Source organism: Carassius carassius, chromosome 11, assembly GCF_963082965.1.
Source record: "Carassius carassius chromosome 11, fCarCar2.1, whole genome shotgun sequence".
In the NCBI taxonomy this organism is placed as follows: Eukaryota; Metazoa; Chordata; class Actinopteri; order Cypriniformes; family Cyprinidae; genus Carassius; species Carassius carassius.
In genome coordinates this window covers 24,905,079-24,928,123 of record NC_081765.1, presented here as the reverse complement: position 1 = coordinate 24,928,123, position 23,045 = coordinate 24,905,079, and the positions used below count along the sequence as shown (strand labels likewise).

The window sequence follows — 23,045 nt, the reverse complement described above, 5'->3', positions numbered from 1 at the left end:
TGCTTAATTCTTCACAGTTTAATTGGCTAGTTGATAGGACGGCTCAGCAGGGGTCTCAAAATAAGCTTTTTTATTACCATTACTGCGCTTAGTTTGGGAGGTTGAGGAACTCTAATTAACTCTTTGTCATGTTTCTTCAAAGTGGATAATTCATTACGAATAAACTGATCTGGTGAAGGGTGAATGGACACTTATAATTTCAGAGGGTTGCCCGATCTATGGGTGGTCATCAAGTAGGGTGACCACCTGCTAATAAGCCCAAGGGGGGACAAGGGGTACGTTTCTGAGGGACAATGTGGTACACCCCATGGGCAGACTCACTGATAGTGGTTTACCCATTTCTAGCACATACCACCTTACATGGTATATTAATAATGTCCTATTCCCCTAAACGTGTAATTGCTGATGTATGCTCATGACAGAATTGACAGATGCACTTCCACTTACGATTTACTTGAGCTATTTTATTAATTTTTCATTACAATTTATTCACTTTAAATAAATTATAATATAAAATTATAGGATTAAAATGAATTGTAGTTGCTCAACACCACAGGAAAAGTAAAAAAAAAAAAGTCTGACATCACAACTCAAGGGAAGGGAATTCACTCATTCACTAATCCCTATATAGTGTATGGCAGTTGAGTTTACTATATCAGGAAGGAGTGAATAAATAAATAAGTGAACGGATTCGGACAGTGACGTATAGCCTACACTGCGCGTGAGACATGGAGCTGTTGCAAAAACATTGCCATGTGTACTTTTATATTACATCTGCCTAATTTTAGAAAATAATACTAATAGCAATAATACTCAAAATTACTTTATATTGCAGTTATACATACCTCCCGCGTCAGCTTTGTGGTTTCATCGATAGTAACCTATACAGTAATAATAATAATAATAATAATAATAATAATAATAATAATAATATATATATATATATATATATATATATATATATTGTAATGCTTTTATGTTCATAATCATTAATTGCTATTAAAATAACGTACTGAGAACAAAAATAAACACACATAAACGTTCATAATTATGTATTTATTACTTTTAGTATCTTGACACTTGCTCAAGCAGCGTTTTGAGCTCAGATAAGATGGTTGTTGAGCGTCCACAGGCGACTGTTAATTTTACATCGGAATACACTACCTCTTATTAACGGAAAAATGTCAATTATCCACCAAAGTTAACAACGATGCCACCTCAGTAAATTAGTCAAATAGTAAACTGAGTTATTGCCTACATAACATATTTTAATATAAATAATGTAGGAAAAATGTTAAAACAGAAATAATAAAGATGTAAACTTCATCTCTCATTCAAACTCGCTCGCTCCCGCTCTCGCAGTAGCGTGCTGAACTGTCAAGTAATGTTCGTTTGGCTGCCTGGGGCTCGAGGATATAGAGCCATCAACTTTTTTTGGTCACCCTACGGGTGGTCACACTATCATCAAGTCAATATTTTTTAGATGTAGTGACCCACTGCAAAACCCAATTAAGGTTCATGTTTTAGAAAATTAATAGGAATTACTTCAACTGGTGTTTGGTATTTCCACTAATCAAAAACACTTTATTAAACAACAAGAAAAAAAAAAAAAAAAAAAAGTTGAATGTAGTGGAACTGGTTAATTTAACATGATTCATTGTTCAAAAAGCTTTGACAAAATAGCCTTTCTGCAGTATCTTCATTTTGGGGTTTTCCTCAACAAAAATGAATATGCAATTAATTGTGAGTTTAATAGATTTCTTTCTTTCTTTCTTGCATTAGATACAATTAGATATGCACTGAAATAACAATGAACTAACTAGGGGTGTGTCTGAACTCCAAAGCTGAGTGCCTTATTCAGAATGGCACGGATAGTGGCTTCAAAACTAATAATTATGTTGAATAATATTCACCTGAGGCTGGCACAGACACTCCTTGTGTTTGCTGAACAGGTTATCCAGTGGAAAGCATGATATTATACATAATCTCTAAAATCACTACTCAGTAATGAGTGAGTGAAGTGAATGTGTGTAATGACGAATGAAATGAGCGCAAATCAAATATCTGCATTGCTGTTGCCTCTCCATGTGTCTCTCAGAAATTAGAGCTTGGCAAGCAATCAACTAAATTACTACACCATACACATGTTCTACTCTTTGATATGTATATTTAAATAATTTAAATCTTGTACGATATTATACTTGAATGCATGAAGCACAGAAAGACTGCAAATGAAACAGATGCGTTCCCTCTCCACACGTCTCTCAGAAACCAAACCAGCTCCAGCCTAATAATCGACTAAGATACATATACATGTTCTACTGGTTGATATGTCTATTTAAATGTTTTAAACGTTGTATGATAGGCTACAAATATCTCTGTCTCACTCTCCCTCTGAGACAACATTTATACAGGTATATTCTTTATAATTTGTTAAGATTTGCATTTGTACGCATAGTGAAAGGTTTTTCCTTTTTATTTCTTTCAACCTCCATGTTCTCTAATCAGCTATTTATACAGTCAGCCTCCTCTTATTTGAGGTTGTGGTTGTCCTGACATTACTCAGTACACAGTGTTATATATTCCTCATATTTTACTTTTATTAACATTTATTATTACTGTTTTAATAAGAACTTTTTAATCATGAAAGGTCCCCCAGCTGGGACTTGAACACTGTCTCCTGAAGCACAACCACGTTATACCTAATAGCACTGTCTAAATGAGGAAATTGGCTTCATGATATATTATTTTATCAGTTATAAAAGACATATTTGTTAAGTGATAACTACAAAAAAAAAAAAAAGATAGGCTGTAAAACCACAGACATAATGGTTTTCAGTTTTCTCAAGTAACTTTATAAACTTCCAGATAAAGCCCCCCATCCACTTCCATTGTTACAACTTGTTACAAACAGAAATTGCTCTGCTCTGCTGCACACCCCTACAACTAACAATGGAGCTATTTTTTTAAAGCATTTATTGATTTAGTTTAATTTATAAAATTGATAAAATATTACATATTTTATAAATTATAAAACTCTACATGTTTAGAAATGAGCAACAACCTAGATTAATAAATGCTGTAGTACAAATTTAATTGAAGAAATGTCCATTGAAAAACCATGAAACAGAGTCATACTCACATATCTGTGGGAGCCGTCATATTCACAACGTTCAATTTTGCCCAGGCTGCCATCAGAGAAATACAGCTTTTCCGCTTTATGGTCAATTGTGAGTCCGTTAGGAGTGAATACATCTGTGCTAATGATGACTTTCATGTTATTTCCTGCAAGAGTGGAGCGCATGATACTGGGGTGCTGCTCGTTCCAATTGGTCCAAAACATGAGGCTACAAAATACACAGGACAAAAAATGAGAGCAATAGAAGCATTTTTAAAGACAGCACTAGAAAGTCAATGATTCAATACTGTCGCCTGCCGGCATTTTTAAACCAGCTCTATGGCGCATGGGAATATCACTGACTGCACAAATAATAGTGGACAGAAAGGCCTCAGGGCCTATTTTACGGTCCTTTACAAATTCCTTTCACAGTCTAATTCCATGGTCTAATTGAAAATTTGTGATACATGCTGACATTCTATGCCATTAAATAATTTCAGGTTAGATTCTAATTAACAACATTCAGTAGTCCATTTGAATAAGTGCCAGATTACCAAGTAAGCATATTCCTCTCCAAAGTTGAGAGTTTAATGTAGTCGATGAACTGACAGTCGACACATCTTTCTGAATATTAGTGCTGTTCATCACATTAGTCTCTAATGGTTCTTTTAGAGCGGATATTTAAGTGCATATACCATCCACTATGTCTGGAGATATGCCAATCTGCTGGATCAAGAATAAAAAATATTCCATCCAACAAATTTCACAAAGTGCCCTGCTCATCTGAAGAGGTCAAACTAATTAAAATGTTTTCCTTCTTGAATGATTGACATTCCATATACGTTAGTTTTCCTGTGTGTGACAAATCAATTTGCTCTCAATTTTAAAAGCCAATATGCTTCCTCGATATAAAAATCTATTTTTTTTCACATTACAGGTTGACAAAGTGAATGTGTTCATTTTGTTTAGTCTATAGCAAATTAAATCTTTCCCTCTGTTGGAGCAGAAAAATATCATGGTTCTTGCATGTCACATGCACACCGATGACTGGGCATTTTGAATGCTCTGAAGTACAACAAACTCAAACTCTCATGTGAAATTATATCTTCCTGTATAAAAGTATTTCTCTTGATCATTGCTAAAAAATGCTCTCAATTGCGTTTTAATGATTTGACAGTATTCTACAGACAATATCAAATACCCAAATGAGCAAAATAAAAAAATTCCCTTACTTTTGACATTCATCCAGGGCCAAGACGTGGGGATGGTCATCCTCAGACATGGTGACAATGGCTTGCCTGGTAAAAGCTCCTTGTCGGCTCTGGTCTACTGTGTATCTGCTGATGCTTGAGGTGGTGGAACTAGTCCAGTAAATCGTGTCCCAGGCACGGTGATAAGCCAAGCCCTCAACCGAACCCACATCTACAGAAAACAACAAGCTACAATTTCACTATGCTGAGACATACTGGAAAGGTGATTTAATAGTATGTTGTCATGATATTACAGTTTGGAAATGAATGCTAATATTTCCCCTCTTATATTAATAGCTTAGGTGTTCTTTTAGACAGATAATAATATTATAATGTTATATATAATATATATATATATATATATATATATATATATATATATATATATATGCTTCCCTTTTGAAATGTCTATTCATCAAAGAATCTTGAAAAATCTTTTGTCAAATTCCACATAAATGGTAAGCAGCACCACTGTTTTCAACTGTCAAAATGAAAGGAAATATTTAATGAGCAGCAGATCAGCATGTTAGAATGATTTCTAAAGGATCATGTGACATTGAAGACTGGAGTTATGGCTGCTGAATCTGCCATGAAAGGAATAAACTACTCAGGCTCACTGGAGTGCATCTACTTACACTTATGCAAAACTCAAAAAACATACCTATAGATACAAATTGCTGCAGTTCCCAGTTGAAATGAATACTAGATGCAGTTAATCACAGACAGTTTTTATTCCTTTTGACATAAAGTATGATTTACAGGGCCAGAGTCTAGATTAATAAAGCCTAATTATTGGCAATATGTGACTTTATAATAATAGTGGCCACTGGACATTTCAATTTGAAACTGCTGCAAAACGTGCAGAAAGGTATGTAATAATGGTGTTGTGGAAATGTAACCACAAGCACATATTTCCAATGAGCCTATTGGAATATTAAATATATATTAAATAAAACAGTTGTTTTAAAAAAAAAATCAAATATTGCCTTGGTGAGCATAAAACCATAATCAATCAAAGCTTCATCTCACTAAGCATTATAAAACGGTTAGGCTTTGTCTGCCGTCATGTCTAAAAATTCATCAGTGAAATAGCAATTGTTCAAACACAGAGGCTAAAAATGCTACTCTTTAAAAAAAATAGTAGAGAAAATAGTCTGCAGAAATCCATCGCTAATTAATCATTCACAATAAAAAGTGCCTGACAGCTTGCCTTTGCAGAAAATGTTGGAGGGGCCAAGGAGTAATTAACAGCGGATGTATGACTTAATTAGGGAAATACAGATTAACTTCCTCACCCTCTCCCGGTGACAGAATGGAGAGGGTGTTTGTATGTGTTTCTAAGTGTGCATGTAGTCAAGGTGGCTGGGATTGACTTTCATTTTAGGGAAAGTGAGTGAACTTGAGTGTGAAGACACCATCAAAAGAGCCAGCTCATTTCAACCAGTAGTCAACATTACACTCTCACTCTCTCTGGCTGGGGCATTTATGCTCAAATGGATAGAGGTGGAGGATATCTGTGAACCTTACAGTGTGGCATGGGTATGCAAAGTACACGTGAATGGTCAAATGCACTACTTCAAAAATGTCTCAAGTGAACATTAACAGACTGGATACGCATCAAAATATCTTATCTGTGCTTAAAAAAAAAAAAAAAAAATTATTATGGCAAAAACCTGTTTCCTTACTGTATACATTGAATAACTGTAATATAACTATCCTTACTTTACATTTAGTATAAATTTACATTAAAATACTGTAAACTGACATTCACAGAATTCCCTTAAAGTTCACATTTTATGGTTTTTAGATTAAGTAACTATGTTATTTTTTGTTTTTTTGTTTTTGCAGTTTCAGTTCCGGCAACCAAAACAACAACAACATAAAAAAAAAAACAGAAAAAGACAATACAGCGATTTTAACTGATGTAAATGGTATTTTGTTACATATGCTAAACAAAGGCAAGGATGAATCAGAACAAAAACATTTTCATGATCATAAAAGCGTAGCCTTTAAAAAAAAAAAGGCAAATTTAATAAAAGTGAAATTTGAAAAAGGTCTAATTCCTCAAGGAGCAAGAGAATTCACAGAGAACTGTAAGTGGATAGAAGCACTAATCATGGAGCACAGAAACTTTCTACGTATATCTGCATTCCATTAACCTCAGCAGTGAAATGAGCTGGGTTACTAAGTACCAAAAAGGCATTAAGGGATCCCCCCACCCCCCTTTACCTAGGACACATAAATGCTATTTCAATTTAAAGGATAGTCCATCCAAAAATAAAATAAATTTAGCTGTTTACTCACTTTTGTTTTGTTCTAAAGCTGTATGACTTACATTCTGAGGACTGGAGCTTTTAAGCTTCAAAGACGAATCATATTATAAACCTAAACTAAGTAAACTATTTATTTTGAGAACATCCCCTGAAGTTCTGCTAACAATGTCATTCAGTAATTTCTGGTATAAATGTACGTTATTGCAATGCCTTATTATTTGGCATTTGAACCTAATTATGTCGGTATGAGTTCTGAATCTAAAATTACGTTGTAAACAATGGATTAGGATCTGAAAGAAAGTCCATTTGTAAACGTACACTACATTATGTGTAGCTATTATAAGTAGTATATAAGTTGTCTGATGTTAAACTCTGTCATGGTTGTCTCATTACACTGTAAATGGATAATACACAGTCATTAGGCATATTAGGTTTCCATTGTGGGCCACCATCAGACGTGAATATCGATCGTGGCTGAAATGTCTGCCATATATAGCGTACATGAGGAAATCAATAACCATATTCGGAACTTTCCAACAACAGTGACAGGCAGAATCTTGAAAAATATCACTCTTGATTCCACTCGTATTCCTGTTACAGTTTGAGGACGGTGGAAATGAGACAAGCGATTTTAATCCATCAAGAGTGAGGACACAATAAAAGATGCAGTGTTTTAAACATCTTTTTTGACAGTTAAATTGGTCCCATTTAGTTGCCGAAAAATGGAGGTAGCTATTATAACACTTATACTAGTTGTTGGATAAATCAAAGCCTTGCTGTACATCATAGGCAGCGCCACTTAGGTTCCCAACAAAGGCCCTTTTACAAATTGCTGCTAAGAAGCTGGAATCGTTCTAGCACCAGAACATTGAACAACACGTGGGTCACTGCAATGAGTCTGCATCAGGACGATGACAGGACAAAAAACAAATGCCCGCTTTTGTGGAAGAAGCATCTTTGGACATCTTTTATGATCAACAAAAGGCTAGCAATCACTAGGATTTTTCAAATGCCCCTTGAAATTAATTTCTGCATGAAAGCACTAAAAAACAACAACAACCAGCCTTACTTTCAACTATGACTTGTCTTCCTGACCAGTCATCATTGATCATCTGAATATTCCCAAAATGGATGTCGCTGAAGAATATGCGGTTGTGGTGTGAGGCCTGCTGGCGATAATCGAATGCCAGAGCGATGACATTCTTGAAGTAGTCTGGATTCTCAAAAGGTTGGACAGGGGAGTTAAGATCACTCTCGTCAGACAGGTGGATGCTTTTCAAGATGGTCCGTTCAGAGTACAGAAGATAGCCCTCATATCTTTGGCAAGCAAAGCCATCTTCAGCTAAGTACCCATGAGCACAGGAACAAGTCCTTCTTCCGCTGCCCAGGTGAAAACACAGCTGCTGACAACCTCCATTGCTCCTCGCACACGGGTTTGTGCCTGCATGTCAAAGCATAGAAAGACATCACTGGATGAACACGGAGATATTCATTATAACTGTGTTTTTTTCCAAAGAATACATATGTGGCATAATAAAAAGGAACTCATTAAATTGAAACCTCAACCTTTCTCCCGGACTTTATTAAACACTTTCACGTCCTTCAGGTTGACGCCAAGACCACTTCTTATCGTGACCGCATCAGTGGCATCACTTTTGAATCCACGCCGGATCGATCCATTGCCATGGGCTCTGCCACAGACGACACAGAAAAAGAGTCTGACATCAGCATTGTAATGGTTATCTGATTAAAAGCAGCATGACACATAAAAAGAAACTGCAAAGCTGTGAAATCGTCATCTTGCTGATGACTTACGGTACATCCTATTTACATAAGTCTGCCTGGGATACGACATAATAATACAGCAGGTCTCATAATAACCTTGCTCGGAAGGGGTTAATCCCTTGAGACTAGAGCCTCTGGCTCCATGGGCCACTTTGGAGAGTGTAGCACTTAGTAAAATAATAAATTACCTGTCAGACCAGTAGATGTAAACCCCGAACACAGCCACGGAGAACAGGTCCACACTGGCGGCTGACAGTACAATCTCACGGCCCTCCCCGGTTTCAAGGTTGATCCTTTCTATCTTGTCGGTCCGGGCGTCGCACCAGTATAATCTATTTTCCTAGAAAGCAATTTGAAAATGCACATTAGCGCCTATCCCTTTGAGCAGCCACATTTTATCGGCATCAGAAGAAAAGAGAGTAGGCGGAGTATCAGGAAGTGGAATCAATTTGCCGTACCTCATAGTCAATGGTGATTCCATTCGGCCAGGCGATGCCAGAACTGACCAGGGTCACTTGGTCTGAACCATCCAGTCTTGCACGACCTATGCAAGGATTCTTCCCCCACTCGGTCCAGAATAAATAACTGTTAATTGAAAAGATCATATGCAGAATACCACTTTAACCATACCAAATTCTACATTTCATAGTGACTTTAACAGGAATAAAGGAAGCCGCAAATTAAAATTCTGTCATCATTTGTTCACCCTAATGTCATTCCAAACAAATATGATTTTCTTTCTTTTACTTAAGCAGAAAACAAACTTGAATAAGCAAGCTTCGAAAAGGAGGGGAAAAGTATCATAACTGGTCCAAATGACTCATCATCATCATTAAATATATTTTGACATTAGCCCTAGAGCACCTCGGCATGTTCAGTAGAGAAGTACAGCATGAATCACTTGTGAACAAATCATTCTTTTGAACTGAATTTACAATGAATACTTTTCAATGAATTGTTTAATTTGATTTTTAAAACGTATACATTTGGATTACAACTTTAACCATGAAACATTCTATATTTCACAGTGACCTTAAAAGTATTGATCAAAATTATGTCATTGTTTATTCAACCTAATGTCATTCCAAACCAATACAACTTTCTTACCTTCTTACTTATGACAAAAAAAGTTAAGACATCAAGCTTAAAAAAGGACATAAAAGCGATACAAAATTTTTAATTTTTTTAATTTTCTTTTTAGAAACAGTCATTTATAACTAAATATATCTTGACATTGGACCTAGACCAAATTCTTTTGAACTGAATATTTTCAATTAATCATTTGATTTGATTCTTAAAACTTGACTTAACAATTCTGACTGATATGGTTCACAATGACTGGGCTATAGACATTAACATTGAGTCATATGAACCACTTTTGTGATACTGTTTGAATATATTTTTTTTAAGTTTGAAAGCTTTAACCATTCACTATAAGTTGAAAGGAAAAGAGCCAGAACTTCTACTTTTGTGCCCCATAAGTTGTATAGCTTTGGAACAACATGATTGTGAGTAAAAAATGTCAGAGTTTTGGATGAACTATTTCTTTAAAGTGTATAACTGTTGTTATACCACCAAGAAACCATCACTCTAAGTTTGACTCAACTGGAAAAAGAAAAGATTGCAAGAAAGGAAACCAGAAAGTATGACCCTAATCACTTAAACAATATCATAATGGACTCCAAAATGGGCCTGTGCTTGAATGGATATGCACATCTGCTGGTTTTAAATTCTTAATTTGGTACATTAGTAGAGTCAGATCACAAAATGTATTTGACTTTTAAAGGTTTAAAAGGTTCAAAATGTATTTTCATTTCTCTTCCAAGAGCTCATTGTATTATCTGGTTTAATGCACTTGCATAGTTCCCTAAAATTCACTCAGTAATTTCTAAAATGTTTCTAAAGATTGATAAAAAGATATATATTGCTGAACAGCAAACATGGCTGAAACTGATCTATTGCCTCAGAAGCATCTGACGTACCCTCTCTGTGGATGCACTGCAATGGCTCTTGGCTGGTCCAGCCCTTCTGATATTACAACTGACCGGTAAAGACCATTCAGACGAGCAATTTCAATCAGGTTGAGGCCATGGTCTGTCCAATAAAGGTTACCTGGAAAATAAAGAAATAAATAAAATGAATGAATGAACGAATGAATGTATAATTGTATGTATATATATATATGTGGCAGCATTCTGCTGTTAAAATAATGTTTGAGCTTTACCAGCAATCCAGTCGACTGCGATGCCCTCCACTCTGTTGATGCCAGTAGTGATAATGTCTTCCCTCCATGTTTGATCCCTCTTGGCTCTTGAGATTCGGTTTAATCCCATGTCTGTCCAGTAAACTGTATCATTGCCTATATGTCATGAAGAACAAATCATTTACATGCATGCTGCAACATAAATAGTGTGTGAGAAAGCATCTCAGACCCTTAATGTCACAAAAAAAAAAAAAAAGACTAAATGTTACGACAGAAGCATGCTCTAAATGTAAGTGATATTGTTGCCCAACAACTGAATGTAACAAGAGCAGTTATTTATTTGCATACCCCTGTTATTACTGAATTCACACTCGGCTAACAGATCTCTTACATGTGACAGCAGCCAGCTGGAAGGCCCTCATCTGTTTCATGCTCAAACAAGCTGCCTCTTAATAACATGCAAATGGTATGCATGTGTAATCAGCTCTCACAGGCTGGGCTGGACTGAGGTTTTCTTCACCTGAGATGAGCGGATTCTGGTGGTAGCTGAGAACATTTGCATTGATACTCTCTGACCATCTGCCTCTATTGCCCTGTTGCTGAGTTCAGCAATTCTGCCATGTTTCCCAACCCACACAGCATGTGAAAAATGACCTGTTTAGCTAATGATTTAAAGTCACCAGTTGAATACTATTTTATTAGTTTGAATATATAAACATCCATTCAGTTTTATCAGAAACAGAGGATGAAGTAGACTATATTACAAGCAGAGGTGGGTAGAGTACCCAAAAACTGTACTCAAGTAAAAGTAAAAGTACTTCTAGAAATATTTACTCAAGTAAAAGTAAAAGTACTAGTCTTGAATAGTTACTTGAGTAAGAGTAAAAGAGTATCGGGAAAAAAATCTACTCAAGTAGTTAGTTACTAGTTACTTTGGGTCATATATACTGAGCCTATTTTTATTTAGATATATAGATAAAATGTATGTAATGTATGTGTGTGTGTATAAATGTATATATTTCATCAGCCTTTACTCCAATTTATGTAATTTATTATAAAACCCTGTCTGTTTACTTAAGTAACAGATATAGGTGTCATGCCATAACATTTTTAATACGACTGACTTTATATTAAATGTGAATTTAACATTGAAAGTTAATGTGATATAAATATTGCTACTAATCTTTCATTGTTCAGAAAGAGAGCAAATAACATTTACATTATTAAAGATAATTTTCACTCACAGTCTAGAGTTCAATCACTTTCAGAAACTCCCAATAAAATCACTGAAACTGTTAACACTGTGAAATAAATATCTTAATTAAAGATTCGTACACACATCTGCACTTTGTTGTTTCTGACGAGAGAATTCGCCAGAAAGAGGTCTCCAGTCAGTGAGCGAGTTAAGGAAGCACCGGCATTTTAGCGATGACTCATCGGAACACCTCTGATTGGCCAATGCTTTAATAAGCTCAAAAGAATCATGTGTGATTTGTTATAATGCGCAGTGCTGTAAAAACACATCTATCTCTTGACTCCCCTCTGTTATAAGCCACACACGTACAACAAACTAATGTCACAGTGGTATCGTGTACTGTAATCGAATGTAGCCCAAGTTATTACCTGTTAAACAGACAGCACACGCGGTGTTCATCTAATAAGGATCTCCATCGCTAGCAAATAATAACCTTTGCAGATTTGCTTTCAATTCAGTGCAGTTCCATAGCCACGTTTTCAACGCTGCTGATGTTAAACGTTACAACTCTGAGTGAACCACTTCAGACGCTCAGCGCGTGCGGCAGTGAACTGAACAACTCATTCAAACTGATTCATGAACCAATTCACTCGTTTGCCAATTGGTTTGATCAAGCCTTTGAACAGAATTGACTCAAAAGAATGAATCATTCGCGAATGGGCATCGCTCATTACCCAGAGAAAAGTAGACGGCGCGTTTGGAATAAACTGAAGCATTTATAACATTTATTGCATTAAGATAAAGTAACGAGAGGAGCGTCGCCCACAGTAACGAGGTAAAAGTACAGATATTTCCCCAAAAATTTACTCAAGTAAGAGTATAAAGTTCCCATCTTTAAATATACTCCGAAAAGTATTAATTACCCCAAAAAATTACTCAAGTAAATGTAACGAAGTATATGTAACTCGTTACTACCCACCTCTGATTACAAGGTAGTGATTTTCTTGTTAAATTGATTATTTATTGACAAAAGCACCTAATACAGTATATTATTATTATTATTAATAATAATAATAATAATTATTATTATTATTAATGAACAATGTAAACAATATTATTATATTTAAATCCATTTTAAAATATAATATAATATAATGGTGTGCAGCGAAGCCAGTATTTGTCAATTTTGTGCCAGTATAATCACAAAATTATTCGGATCTGTATCTGTATTCTGATAAAACCGGAAGTAGGCGGAGCTTGAACCAGAACTTTGTATAGTATTTGATTTATGGTTTTACAGCCTATCTTTTTTCATAGTGATCACTGAACAATCACTTCTTTTCATAGTTTGGCTGGTCTTGCGACTTATAGTCAGGTGTGACTTATTTATCAAAATTAATTTGACATGAACCAAGAGAAATTAACCAATAGAAAACATTACCGTCTACGCGAGAGGGTGCTCTGTGCTGCTCAGTGCTCCTGTAGTCTACCCCTGAAAACATAGAGCGCCCTCTCGCGGCTGTAGACGATAATGTCTTCTCTTGGTTCTTGGTTCTAAATAAATGCGACTTATAGTCCAGTGCAACTTATAGTCCGAAAAATACGGTAAACATCTTCTAACAGTCGTCAGCGATTTCATTGTATAGGCAGTGCTTCGAGATGTAGTGCGGTTGTGCTTCGAGTAATGTGAGTTTGAGTCCCAGCTTGGGGACCTTTCGTGATCCAATAAATAGATATTTAAGTATCTAAATTAAAACACATAAGGGTTCCTACGAAATTTAGAAATATGGAAATTGATTTAAGTAATTTACAGGAAATGCATGAAAAAAGGTAACTGCAACACTGCTATTTTATTTGTGCTTATTTCATTCATAAACTAATATAGCTACTTTGCACACTTGTTACTGCGTTGTAATTTTAGAGGATTATGTAAAACAACATGAATTCCTTTGGCTCACCGGTTCCTGCAGAGTTAAAAAAATATATTTATCTTAAGTAATTTGCAGGTCTGGAAAAACTAAACTATTTTTGCCCAATTCAGTGTTCTAAAATATAAAATAAATAATTTCTAAAAATACATTTATCATACAAGTAGGAAGATTTCATGACAAACATTTAGTGAATGAATTAATTTAAGACTAACATTTCATTATGCAGAACTATTTAAACGAGTCATTTTTGAGCTTCACTAAAGAAATGTGCATATGCAACGCAATCCAGAAAACGTTAAGGAAGCAAACATGTAGGCTTAGTGGAAAATGTATCTGCATTTAAGTTGATTATTAGCCTATACTCTTGACAGAGAGCTCTTTTGGTTTTTGAGAGACAGAGACGTGCAGAGATGGCAACGTAGCTATTTGATTGGCAATTGCGCTGTGCTTATTCATTCATGTATCATACCGTAGCCTATAAGGTTTAAATAGTAGAACAAATAGTAGAACGTGTATGATGTAATATTTTAGGTAATATCAGCCCTACTCTTGCCAAGCTCTGATTTCTGAGAGATGTACGGTGTGGCAACAGCAATGCAGTGTTTGTTTTGTGCTCTTTTTATTCATAAAGTTTACATTCATTCACTTCACACACTCATTGAGCGAATTCAGAGGTTTGTGTAAAAAACCTCTGTGCTGCAGCCTCAGCCGAATATTCGGGCAGAATTATTCTTTATCCAGTATTCATTTTTGAAGCCATTATTCGTGCCTTTCCGAATAAGTTATTCAGGCACACTCCTAATATAATATAAATATAAATATAAATAATATACACTTACTTTTTTTTCACTGAATGACAGCCTTTATTTTTAAGGACCATTTATTATTATGATTATTATTATTATTATTATGAAAAGTAGTAGTAGTAGTGCTATTTTACGTTACCATATTGCTAATTTAGATAACTAAGTACATAAAAACATGACAAAATTTTAACATGCCAAAATAAATAAAAAATAGTTATACAACGCAATAATAATTTTAATATTGTAAATTTAATGCAATGATAATTTTATAATTGTACATTAATATAGTTTTTTTGCTATTATCTAAGTTAACAATAATAATAATACACAAATATAAAAAATAAATCTATATTAATATACAGTTTCACTGATTGACAGCTCTAATAGTATTAGTGCTATTTTACTTTGTTATTAAAATTAACAAAATGGTAATCAAATAAATAAATTAATTAATACATACATACCTTGCACCATCTGCATAGCATACTTTTCATAGCAAACTGAATGGAATGCTATATGCATTATTTTCAGCACAGTGTTTTTTTTCGGTTGTTTGTTTATGGGAGAAGAAAAGGTCAGGTCACATTTCAGTGGAAACAGCAGGTAGACTGTACAACTGCAGGCATATGTGTGTGCATGTTTATGGAAATATCTCATATTATTGACTGTTAGAATGCTAATTTGGTACCATCACATGTGGACTGGCCCCTTGACACTCACTTTATCTATGCCACTTGTCACCACAAAAAGTTCCCCCGAAATATGATGAATAATACGCTGAATAATCTTGCATCAGACCACTGTCAAATTAACCTCATTCACAGAATGAATAATGCATAGCATTACAACAACCTCTCAACGCCATCAGCGTGGTGATGTCGGCTCTACTTTCATTTGCTAGATTATCTACTTTACTGTTTTTCTGTCTTTTATGGTTGTAGCTACATTATAAGATATATACGGAGAACAGTTATCTGAGTTATTGTTTACACCTTCTTGTTTAACTCATCTTAGCTGTTTATCTCTTCTACATGTGATATGCAGTGTTGTTTAGTCCCTTCTGAGCTGGGAAGAGACTGTGCAGCAAACAACATTTAAAGAAATAATGCAGAAAAAGCAATACATGCTTTATCTTTGTTGTGCACACAGAGAGGATTCAGAGAGTGGTTCTATATATTAGTGAAGAGAGCGGAAGATAGCAGTATTGAGTCATGGGAAGTGCCATGTTTGTACCTGCATGAAAGTCCAGGCCAACAGCAAACAAGGTACCGCTGATGGGCATCAGGGTCTCGGTGTGGTCACTGGGATCCAAAGCGATTCCACGTATCCCCTCGTGAAAAGAGTACATCAGAAAAGAACTCAGGCCTGTGATAGACAACAGCAAGCGAGAGATGTTAGATGGAGGTCAGACAAACCTCACACAGTTTTTTTGGGCAACTTTCACACAACAAAACAAATAACTACATGAAAGACAACAAGAATTAAGGCCTGTTCACACCAAGGATGATAACTATAAAGATAATGATAAAAACATAGTTCTAAAAAAACATTCCCAATATTAAAGAATAGCAGAGTCCACACCACAGCTATAATGATAAAGGCAAAAAGAAACGCTATCACTTTCAGAACTTTTTTCCAAGCTGATGTACGATAAAAACTTTGAAACCCAATCAGAATCAATCTTGCTATCACAAGCTTGAGAATTTAAAGAGGCAGACGATATCGTCTGCTGGAGTGGACGCTAATATAGTTATCTTTATAGTTATCATTCTTGATAAGAACGGGCTTGTTAGAAGTTAAGAAAAAAATATGACATCCCTGTAAAACATAAGGTCATGACAGCAGCTTACCTTCACAGGAGAGACGGTCACTGCGCAGGTTGTAGCCAGTGGTGCAGGCACATGTGCGTGTGTTTTCAGATGTGGGCAAACAGAGCTGCGAGCAACCGCCGTTATTCAACTGACAGGCATTCCTACCTGAGACAGACCACAATGAGAAGAGAAAACATGTTGATGAATGAAAAATCAGTCTTGAGAAATGCTGACAGTAGCTTTTTGGCTTCTCCATCTCTACATTGTTGCAATATAATATTCCAAACAGTTCTGAAAACATATAGAGTATGTAATTTCAGATTTACTATTGCAGCCAAATTAAACTGCAAACATAATGACTGTTTTCATACATTTCCTGAACCCCTCTTGCAATCCACGGTTTAGTGTTTGAAGCATTTATACCATATGAGAAAATATGAAGGCTTCTAAAATTAAAGTAAATATACATAGGCCTTGTACTAAAGCCAAAGCAAATTATTAAAATATCTGGAAAATATTTAAGTTGACACTAATGCTTATTTTATTCTTAATATTAATGTGTAAACCTTTCATGTTTGGGATTGGTTTCTGTTTTTGTAATGAGGTTTCTCATGCTCACCAAGGCTGCATTCATTTGATAAAAAATACAGTAAATACATTAATTTTGTGAAATATTATCACAATGTAAAATAATTATATATTTCAATGCATTTTTAAATATTATTTATTACTGTGATGCCGAGGCTGATTTTTATTTTTTATCTTTTGTATAAAGCTACTCTAATTTCATTCCAAAGCAGTTTTACTGCTTGTAATATAAACTCCAATTCCTGCTAAAAAACTTGGACTGTCAACTGAGGAGGGAAAAAAAAGAATGAAACCATAATAATATCAAATTTAATAAGTTGAAATCTTAAGTAAAAAGAATAATTACATCAAAACCCAGTAAACAAAACTTTAATGGAATTGATTAAATTGAAAAGCATTTTCAGTTTATGTAATACACTTATTTCTTATTTACATATATGTTACTCTACATCAAATACTTAAATGTTCTTACAGTTCACATTTACTGCTTCTTGTGTATTTGATTATGCTTTCAGCTATTAATCAAAGTATTCTGACATTTACGCTTTTATTTGAAAGTAATTCATTGACAGGTTGGGGCACAATGGAATGGTGGTAAATTCGGAATATCTTTCCTCATTTGATGAAAGTTTTTAGTGTTGCTGTCAAGTCAAGATGACTTGACATTCTTCCTGGAAGTCTCACTCTTGTCTTAATTGTACAACTGAAAGTGAAGGGGAGGAAAACTGCACCACTGTATTAGCACAAGCTCTCAGGGAAAGCTCAGCTTGCACATCTACGACAGTAATAAGACAGCTCCACATTATGAATAGAGAGGCTAATTGCTGCCAGAGAAATTTGGTGGCTGGATAGATTTACATTTAAGCCGGTTTAATGGTCATTCCTTATTCAAGTCGACAGTTTAGTGGGATCCACAGCAATGTCGTTAATGGATCTGCCATTAGTGTGAATCATTTGCAGAATAACTCACAAAATAGAAAACCAATATCTGAATATATCTTTGCTTACACACATTGAAGATTAGCCTTTAGAAAAATTTTTGAAAAAAAAATGAGGATGCAAAACAGAAAAGAGTTGAATTAGAGCTAGCAATTTAGGTTAATTAAACAACACTGGATAATGCTTACAATTTATGGTCTTTATTTTTATAAGCTACTTTAAAACTAAATCAGTTTTGTGGCTTTTAGTCCATGTGTATTAACTTTAAGGATAATTAACAAGGAAAACTGAACAAAATTATTTTGGATAAGATTCTGTCCAATCAAATGCTTTCAAGAATAAAAATGTACAGTACTATCAAGTAGCTAAATCATGGTACGTGACAGTGTTATTTTGCATAATTTAGATTATATATACTATATATTTTTAATATTTGATGGTGTTTATTTGAAATTAGTGTTTTTGTTTGTCCTTTCTGATATAGCTTTGTGTTCTTTTGGGAAACATGTCAACATTGGAAAGAAATCCCACAGCTCTAAAAATGTGTTAAACTTCAGCCTTCTTTTTCAAAGACAATGGCTGGCCAAGCTACGTATTAATGCAGCAACATTGACTGTATCACAACGCACCTCTCTGACCATCTCTGTCATACACCTTCATGTGTACCACTCCGCTGGTCTTATTGCGCAGCACTGCCAGGTTATGTCCATCCCGTTTGGCAACCGTTCCCAGCTCAGCCAGATCCTCATTGGCCCACCACAGCTTGCCACCTGGAAAAACAGATGAATTATTCATTTCCCAAAGTCCCACAACCAGCAGGTCTGACTGCCAGTAGAAGCACATGCCATTATCATTTGTTTGTCCCTTTTATACCACATGCATAAAATCCGGTGGAGTGCTGTGCTTTTTTCAGTGCCAAAACTATGCTATGCTTCAGTGTACAGGTGGGCAAGGGAGATGGTTGGAGAGAGTGCGCGAGAAAAGTAAAGAGATAGGACTTGAGCATTATGCATGTTCCCTTCCCAATGTGAGTCAATGAGGCAGAGCTCAGGGCAGCCTGGCTACGTGCCCTGGCTGAAGACAAGGTCTCTTCATTCACAAAGCCATCAGAGTGCATCTATTCCCACAGCGCCGCTGCACCTAGCAAGCCCCTCGTGTTGTTTCCGCTCTGTAAGGCTGAGTGTGCCACAAAGGGCCTCAGAGATTGTCCTTGGCTCTGAGCCTAGACCATATCTGTCTGCTGCAGGAATACAGGAGAGTCGGAGACAGCCGTAGCTGTGCAACCGTAAAATGAAACACATATTTGTATTTGTTAAAGTACAGAGGGATTAAATGAATCCAATGGTATGAATGAAAAGGAGGAAAGAAATGAATAAACAAAATCACATTAAATCACAGTTTCAGTTCACAGTTTCACATTAATCGCATTTTTTTCTGTTAATGGACTAACACTGTAAGATTAATATTTAGATTTTACAATAGTAACAATAACTGTAGTGACTACAGTATTTTAATGGAAATATTTAAGGTATACAAAAAGAAAGGAAAGGTAAGGGGAAAAAATTGAATACACACACATATACATATATACACACACACACACATTCACACACACAAAATAATGAAAGCATTGTGGTTTTCCACAGGAAAAAAAAAAAAAATACCAACACAACACTGATAATAATAAAAAATGCTTCTTATATTATATATATAAAAATTAGAATATCAGAATAATTTCTGAAGGATTATGTGACACTGAAGACTGAAGCAATGGCTGCTGAAAATGTTGCTTTGCCCTCTCAGGACTAAATTACATGTTTAAAATATATTAAAATGGAAATCAGTAATTTTAAGTTCTAATAATACATCACAATATCACTGTTTTTAATTTGTTTTTTTTTTTTTACAAAATAAATGCAGAATATTAAAACACACATAAAAAAAATTCACCTTACCAACCCCAAACTTGTGAACAAAAGTGTATATAAATTATGCAGCAATGCATTTGCACACCAGCTATGACTTGTTCCTTAAAATGCTGTCTCTGTAGGCATCAAACTTGGTTTTAGGAGTACAAGCACAAATATTTTCTTAACAGGACATTCCTACTCCATAAACCAGATTAGGTCACATTGAGCCTCTAAAAAGATATTTGCTTATTGTGGTGAGGCCAGCTGTGTATAGCTGACATCCTACCCTGAACAGTCAGAAGCGTATTTGACATTCAAAGATTGCTTGCATAGGTCATCACTGCAGTCAATATTAATCTTTACCTGTCCAGGGTGAGGGACATCAGTGATTGCTTCTGGTTGTAATGTCCACTTAAACTGTTTGATCACAGACCAGGACTGGTTTTAAAGTCACACACAGCCCTCAAAACAGCAGCTTGCACTTCTCTGAGTGGTCCCATCCCATTAAAGATTGTACTAGGAGAAGGTGGCAAGATTGCATCCTGTCAGTAAAATTGCCTTCATTTCTTCAGTCATCATGCTCTTCAATTACTGCTTCATGGTCTATTAACAGATGTGACTTTGATGCAAAGAGGCCATTTGATTTATTTATTTTTTCTAATAATGATGCTGCATCTTTCAACCGGCCGCCACTCCTATCGATTCCCTAATCATCTGTCTCTGCTGAATATATTTCCCCAGAACAACTCCCTGTAATGATAAGGCCTGTCCCTCAACACATGCTACAGGGTGCTTGATTTTACTGCAAGACCAAAGTAAATTTACGGGGACATCAACTGATAGCATGCTACTGCTACACAAGTTAACCTTGGCAAAGGCCCAATTTATGTTGCTTTTTGCTGGGATGGAGATAGTGGCGATAGAAACCGAAAAACTCATGCAGTTGAGTTCAGACTCTTTGCTCTCTGATGACATTCTCATAACGCATAATAATATGTACCATTCTTTTAGATCTCTGTGGGTAACCTGCATGACAATGTGCCGTGTGCATTATAAAAACACAGACTGCCTATATTGGAAAGAAAAGCCGCTTTTGTGTGCTTGGAAGGGATAGTTGTCTTATCATAAAGACTATAACTGCAAACCCCTGCTTTACTTATCACAAAGATAACATCAATCATGGTGTGATATTATTTAATCTGGCTTCCTTTCATATTCACACTGAGGTTGTGATTACTTTATATTTTATATCTTATAATCAACTCCATATGCATGGTAAGGTAAATATTCTGTGCATTTGCAAGGCATACAGAGAAGGATATATTATATTATTATTTGACTAGTTCATATTCAGCAAGGATGAGGGAAATATGGAATTTGAAGTGAAATTCCACTCACCGCCCACTTCCAGTATACACCAGATCAAGGGTCTGCAAGATCATCTGCCCACCTGCATGCATATCTTATCGGCCCCTGGCCATTCAGGCTCTGAGAACTCTTTCCTTTATGAAGGTATGGTACAGCTTTAAAAAGTTGTATAATTGATCCATAATGCTGGTGGCATGTCACATATACATATACGTACATTACATATATAGTGACTAAGTAACGTCTGAAATTTTCTTCTTAAATAAATAATTTTTTTATCAGGCTCCTACTTCAGCTTCATACTTATGGTCAACTATTTCTCTGTAATTGCATAGAAAATGACCTATACCTTACCATAAGAGTAAAATTACTGAATGAAAACATAGAAGCCTGATAAAAATGCAAATTTTAGATGAAAATTTCAGATGGCACTTAGAGGCTTTTGCATCTAAACTCTTTAAATTTATCATTTAAAAGTTTGGGGTCAATATGATTAAGCAAAAATGCACTGATCAAAAATTACAGCAAAGACTTTACATTGTTACAATATATATATATATATATATATATATTCATCAAAGAATTCTGGGGAAAAACTGTTTTTACAAAAACATTAAGCAGCACAACAGTTTTCAGTATTGATCAAAATAAATGTTTCTTTAGCACCACATATTATACATTACAAATATTTCTGGACGATGTGATACTTAAGACTGGAATAGAGGCTGCTGAAATATTAAAATATATTTCAATTCAATTCTGTGTATTTCAGTCCTTATAGATAACTTTTCACAATAAATAAATAAATAAATGAAAAAAAAGTTAATATTTTAATAGTGATTTAAAATTGTAAAACTTTTTTGTTTTGTTTTATTGTATTTTTGGTCAATTATATGTAGTCTTGTGAGCATGAGACTTTCAAAAAATTTAAAATAAATAAATGCATAAATAAAATCTTAAAAAAAAACTTTTGAACTGTAGTATATTCACGTTTAATACGTATTTCCATATATATTTATACACAGAATTTATTAAATTTACATTTAATTCCAATAATGATTGAATCTGTTATCCATTTTCACGCGTTCAGAAAATCTGAAATGTGATGTAGTAGAAAAACCTCTACTAAAATAATCAGCCAGCTACTGAATTTCTGTATTGAATTGTTGAACATGGAAGTTCTTCATGTCCTATTGTAGCCTTCTAAGAGGCATAGGACATCTCAACACAAGCAATCACACACACAAAAATAAATAAAATAATAAATCTGCACCAAAACCTGGCAGTTTGTCATACTATACAGTAAATGAGAAACATAACTGTCCAACAAACAGAACCATAGGTTTTTGCAGAAGTAACGGAAAGCATTTTCTCTATGGAACAAAGGCCTATTAATTATGATAGATAGCACGTAGTGAATGCATCATTTTGCTGTTCTGCTGTACTGTGCTACTTCTGTGAAAGTAACACATTAGTCTTTGTGGCAGCCTGCATTCTGCTCCCAATTTAATAATGACTCAAACTTTGTTTAATTAAAAGAGTCTGTCACCACTTCTTACAAATTGCATTTGTTTTTCAGCTCATCATAGCTGCTCTAAAATAGAATGTGACTATAGAGGTTTTCCAAAGATTAATACCTTTGCAGCATGCAGACAGTGTAATCAGTTAAAACTGGGGTTTAGGGAAATAAATACATGTTAATGAATAATTTGGGGGCATACGTTTCTACCCACGAAGACAGGCATAGAGTAATGTGAGAAAACATGTCAGATGCAATCCAAAACAAAGGAGTGTAATACATTCAGGCAAAAGCTAAGACAGAGAAAACAGATTTGTCTAATACAAAAAAAGTGTAAGTGCACAATTAT

At 35.0% G+C, this 23,045-nt stretch overlaps 1 protein-coding gene across 1 annotated transcript in view; it reads right to left on the bottom strand.

Moving 5' to 3' along the window:
* The window catches only part of LOC132153280 (low-density lipoprotein receptor-related protein 1B-like), a 228,918-nt gene that overhangs the window by 58,287 nt on the left and 147,586 nt on the right, over window positions 1-23,045 (bottom strand). The window contains exons 33-43 of the mRNA XM_059562662.1: window positions 18,529-18,669; window positions 16,412-16,537; window positions 15,795-15,926; window positions 10,651-10,785; window positions 10,409-10,538; window positions 8,885-9,011; window positions 8,615-8,766; window positions 8,208-8,332; window positions 7,711-8,082; window positions 4,351-4,540; window positions 3,143-3,347 (exon numbers count right to left, since the gene is read on the bottom strand). Coding sequence (XP_059418645.1) covers window positions 3,143-3,347; window positions 4,351-4,540; window positions 7,711-8,082; window positions 8,208-8,332; window positions 8,615-8,766; window positions 8,885-9,011; window positions 10,409-10,538; window positions 10,651-10,785; window positions 15,795-15,926; window positions 16,412-16,537; window positions 18,529-18,669 — 1,835 coding nt within the window. The remainder of the gene's footprint in view (window positions 1-3,142; window positions 3,348-4,350; window positions 4,541-7,710; window positions 8,083-8,207; window positions 8,333-8,614; window positions 8,767-8,884; window positions 9,012-10,408; window positions 10,539-10,650; window positions 10,786-15,794; window positions 15,927-16,411; window positions 16,538-18,528; window positions 18,670-23,045) is intronic.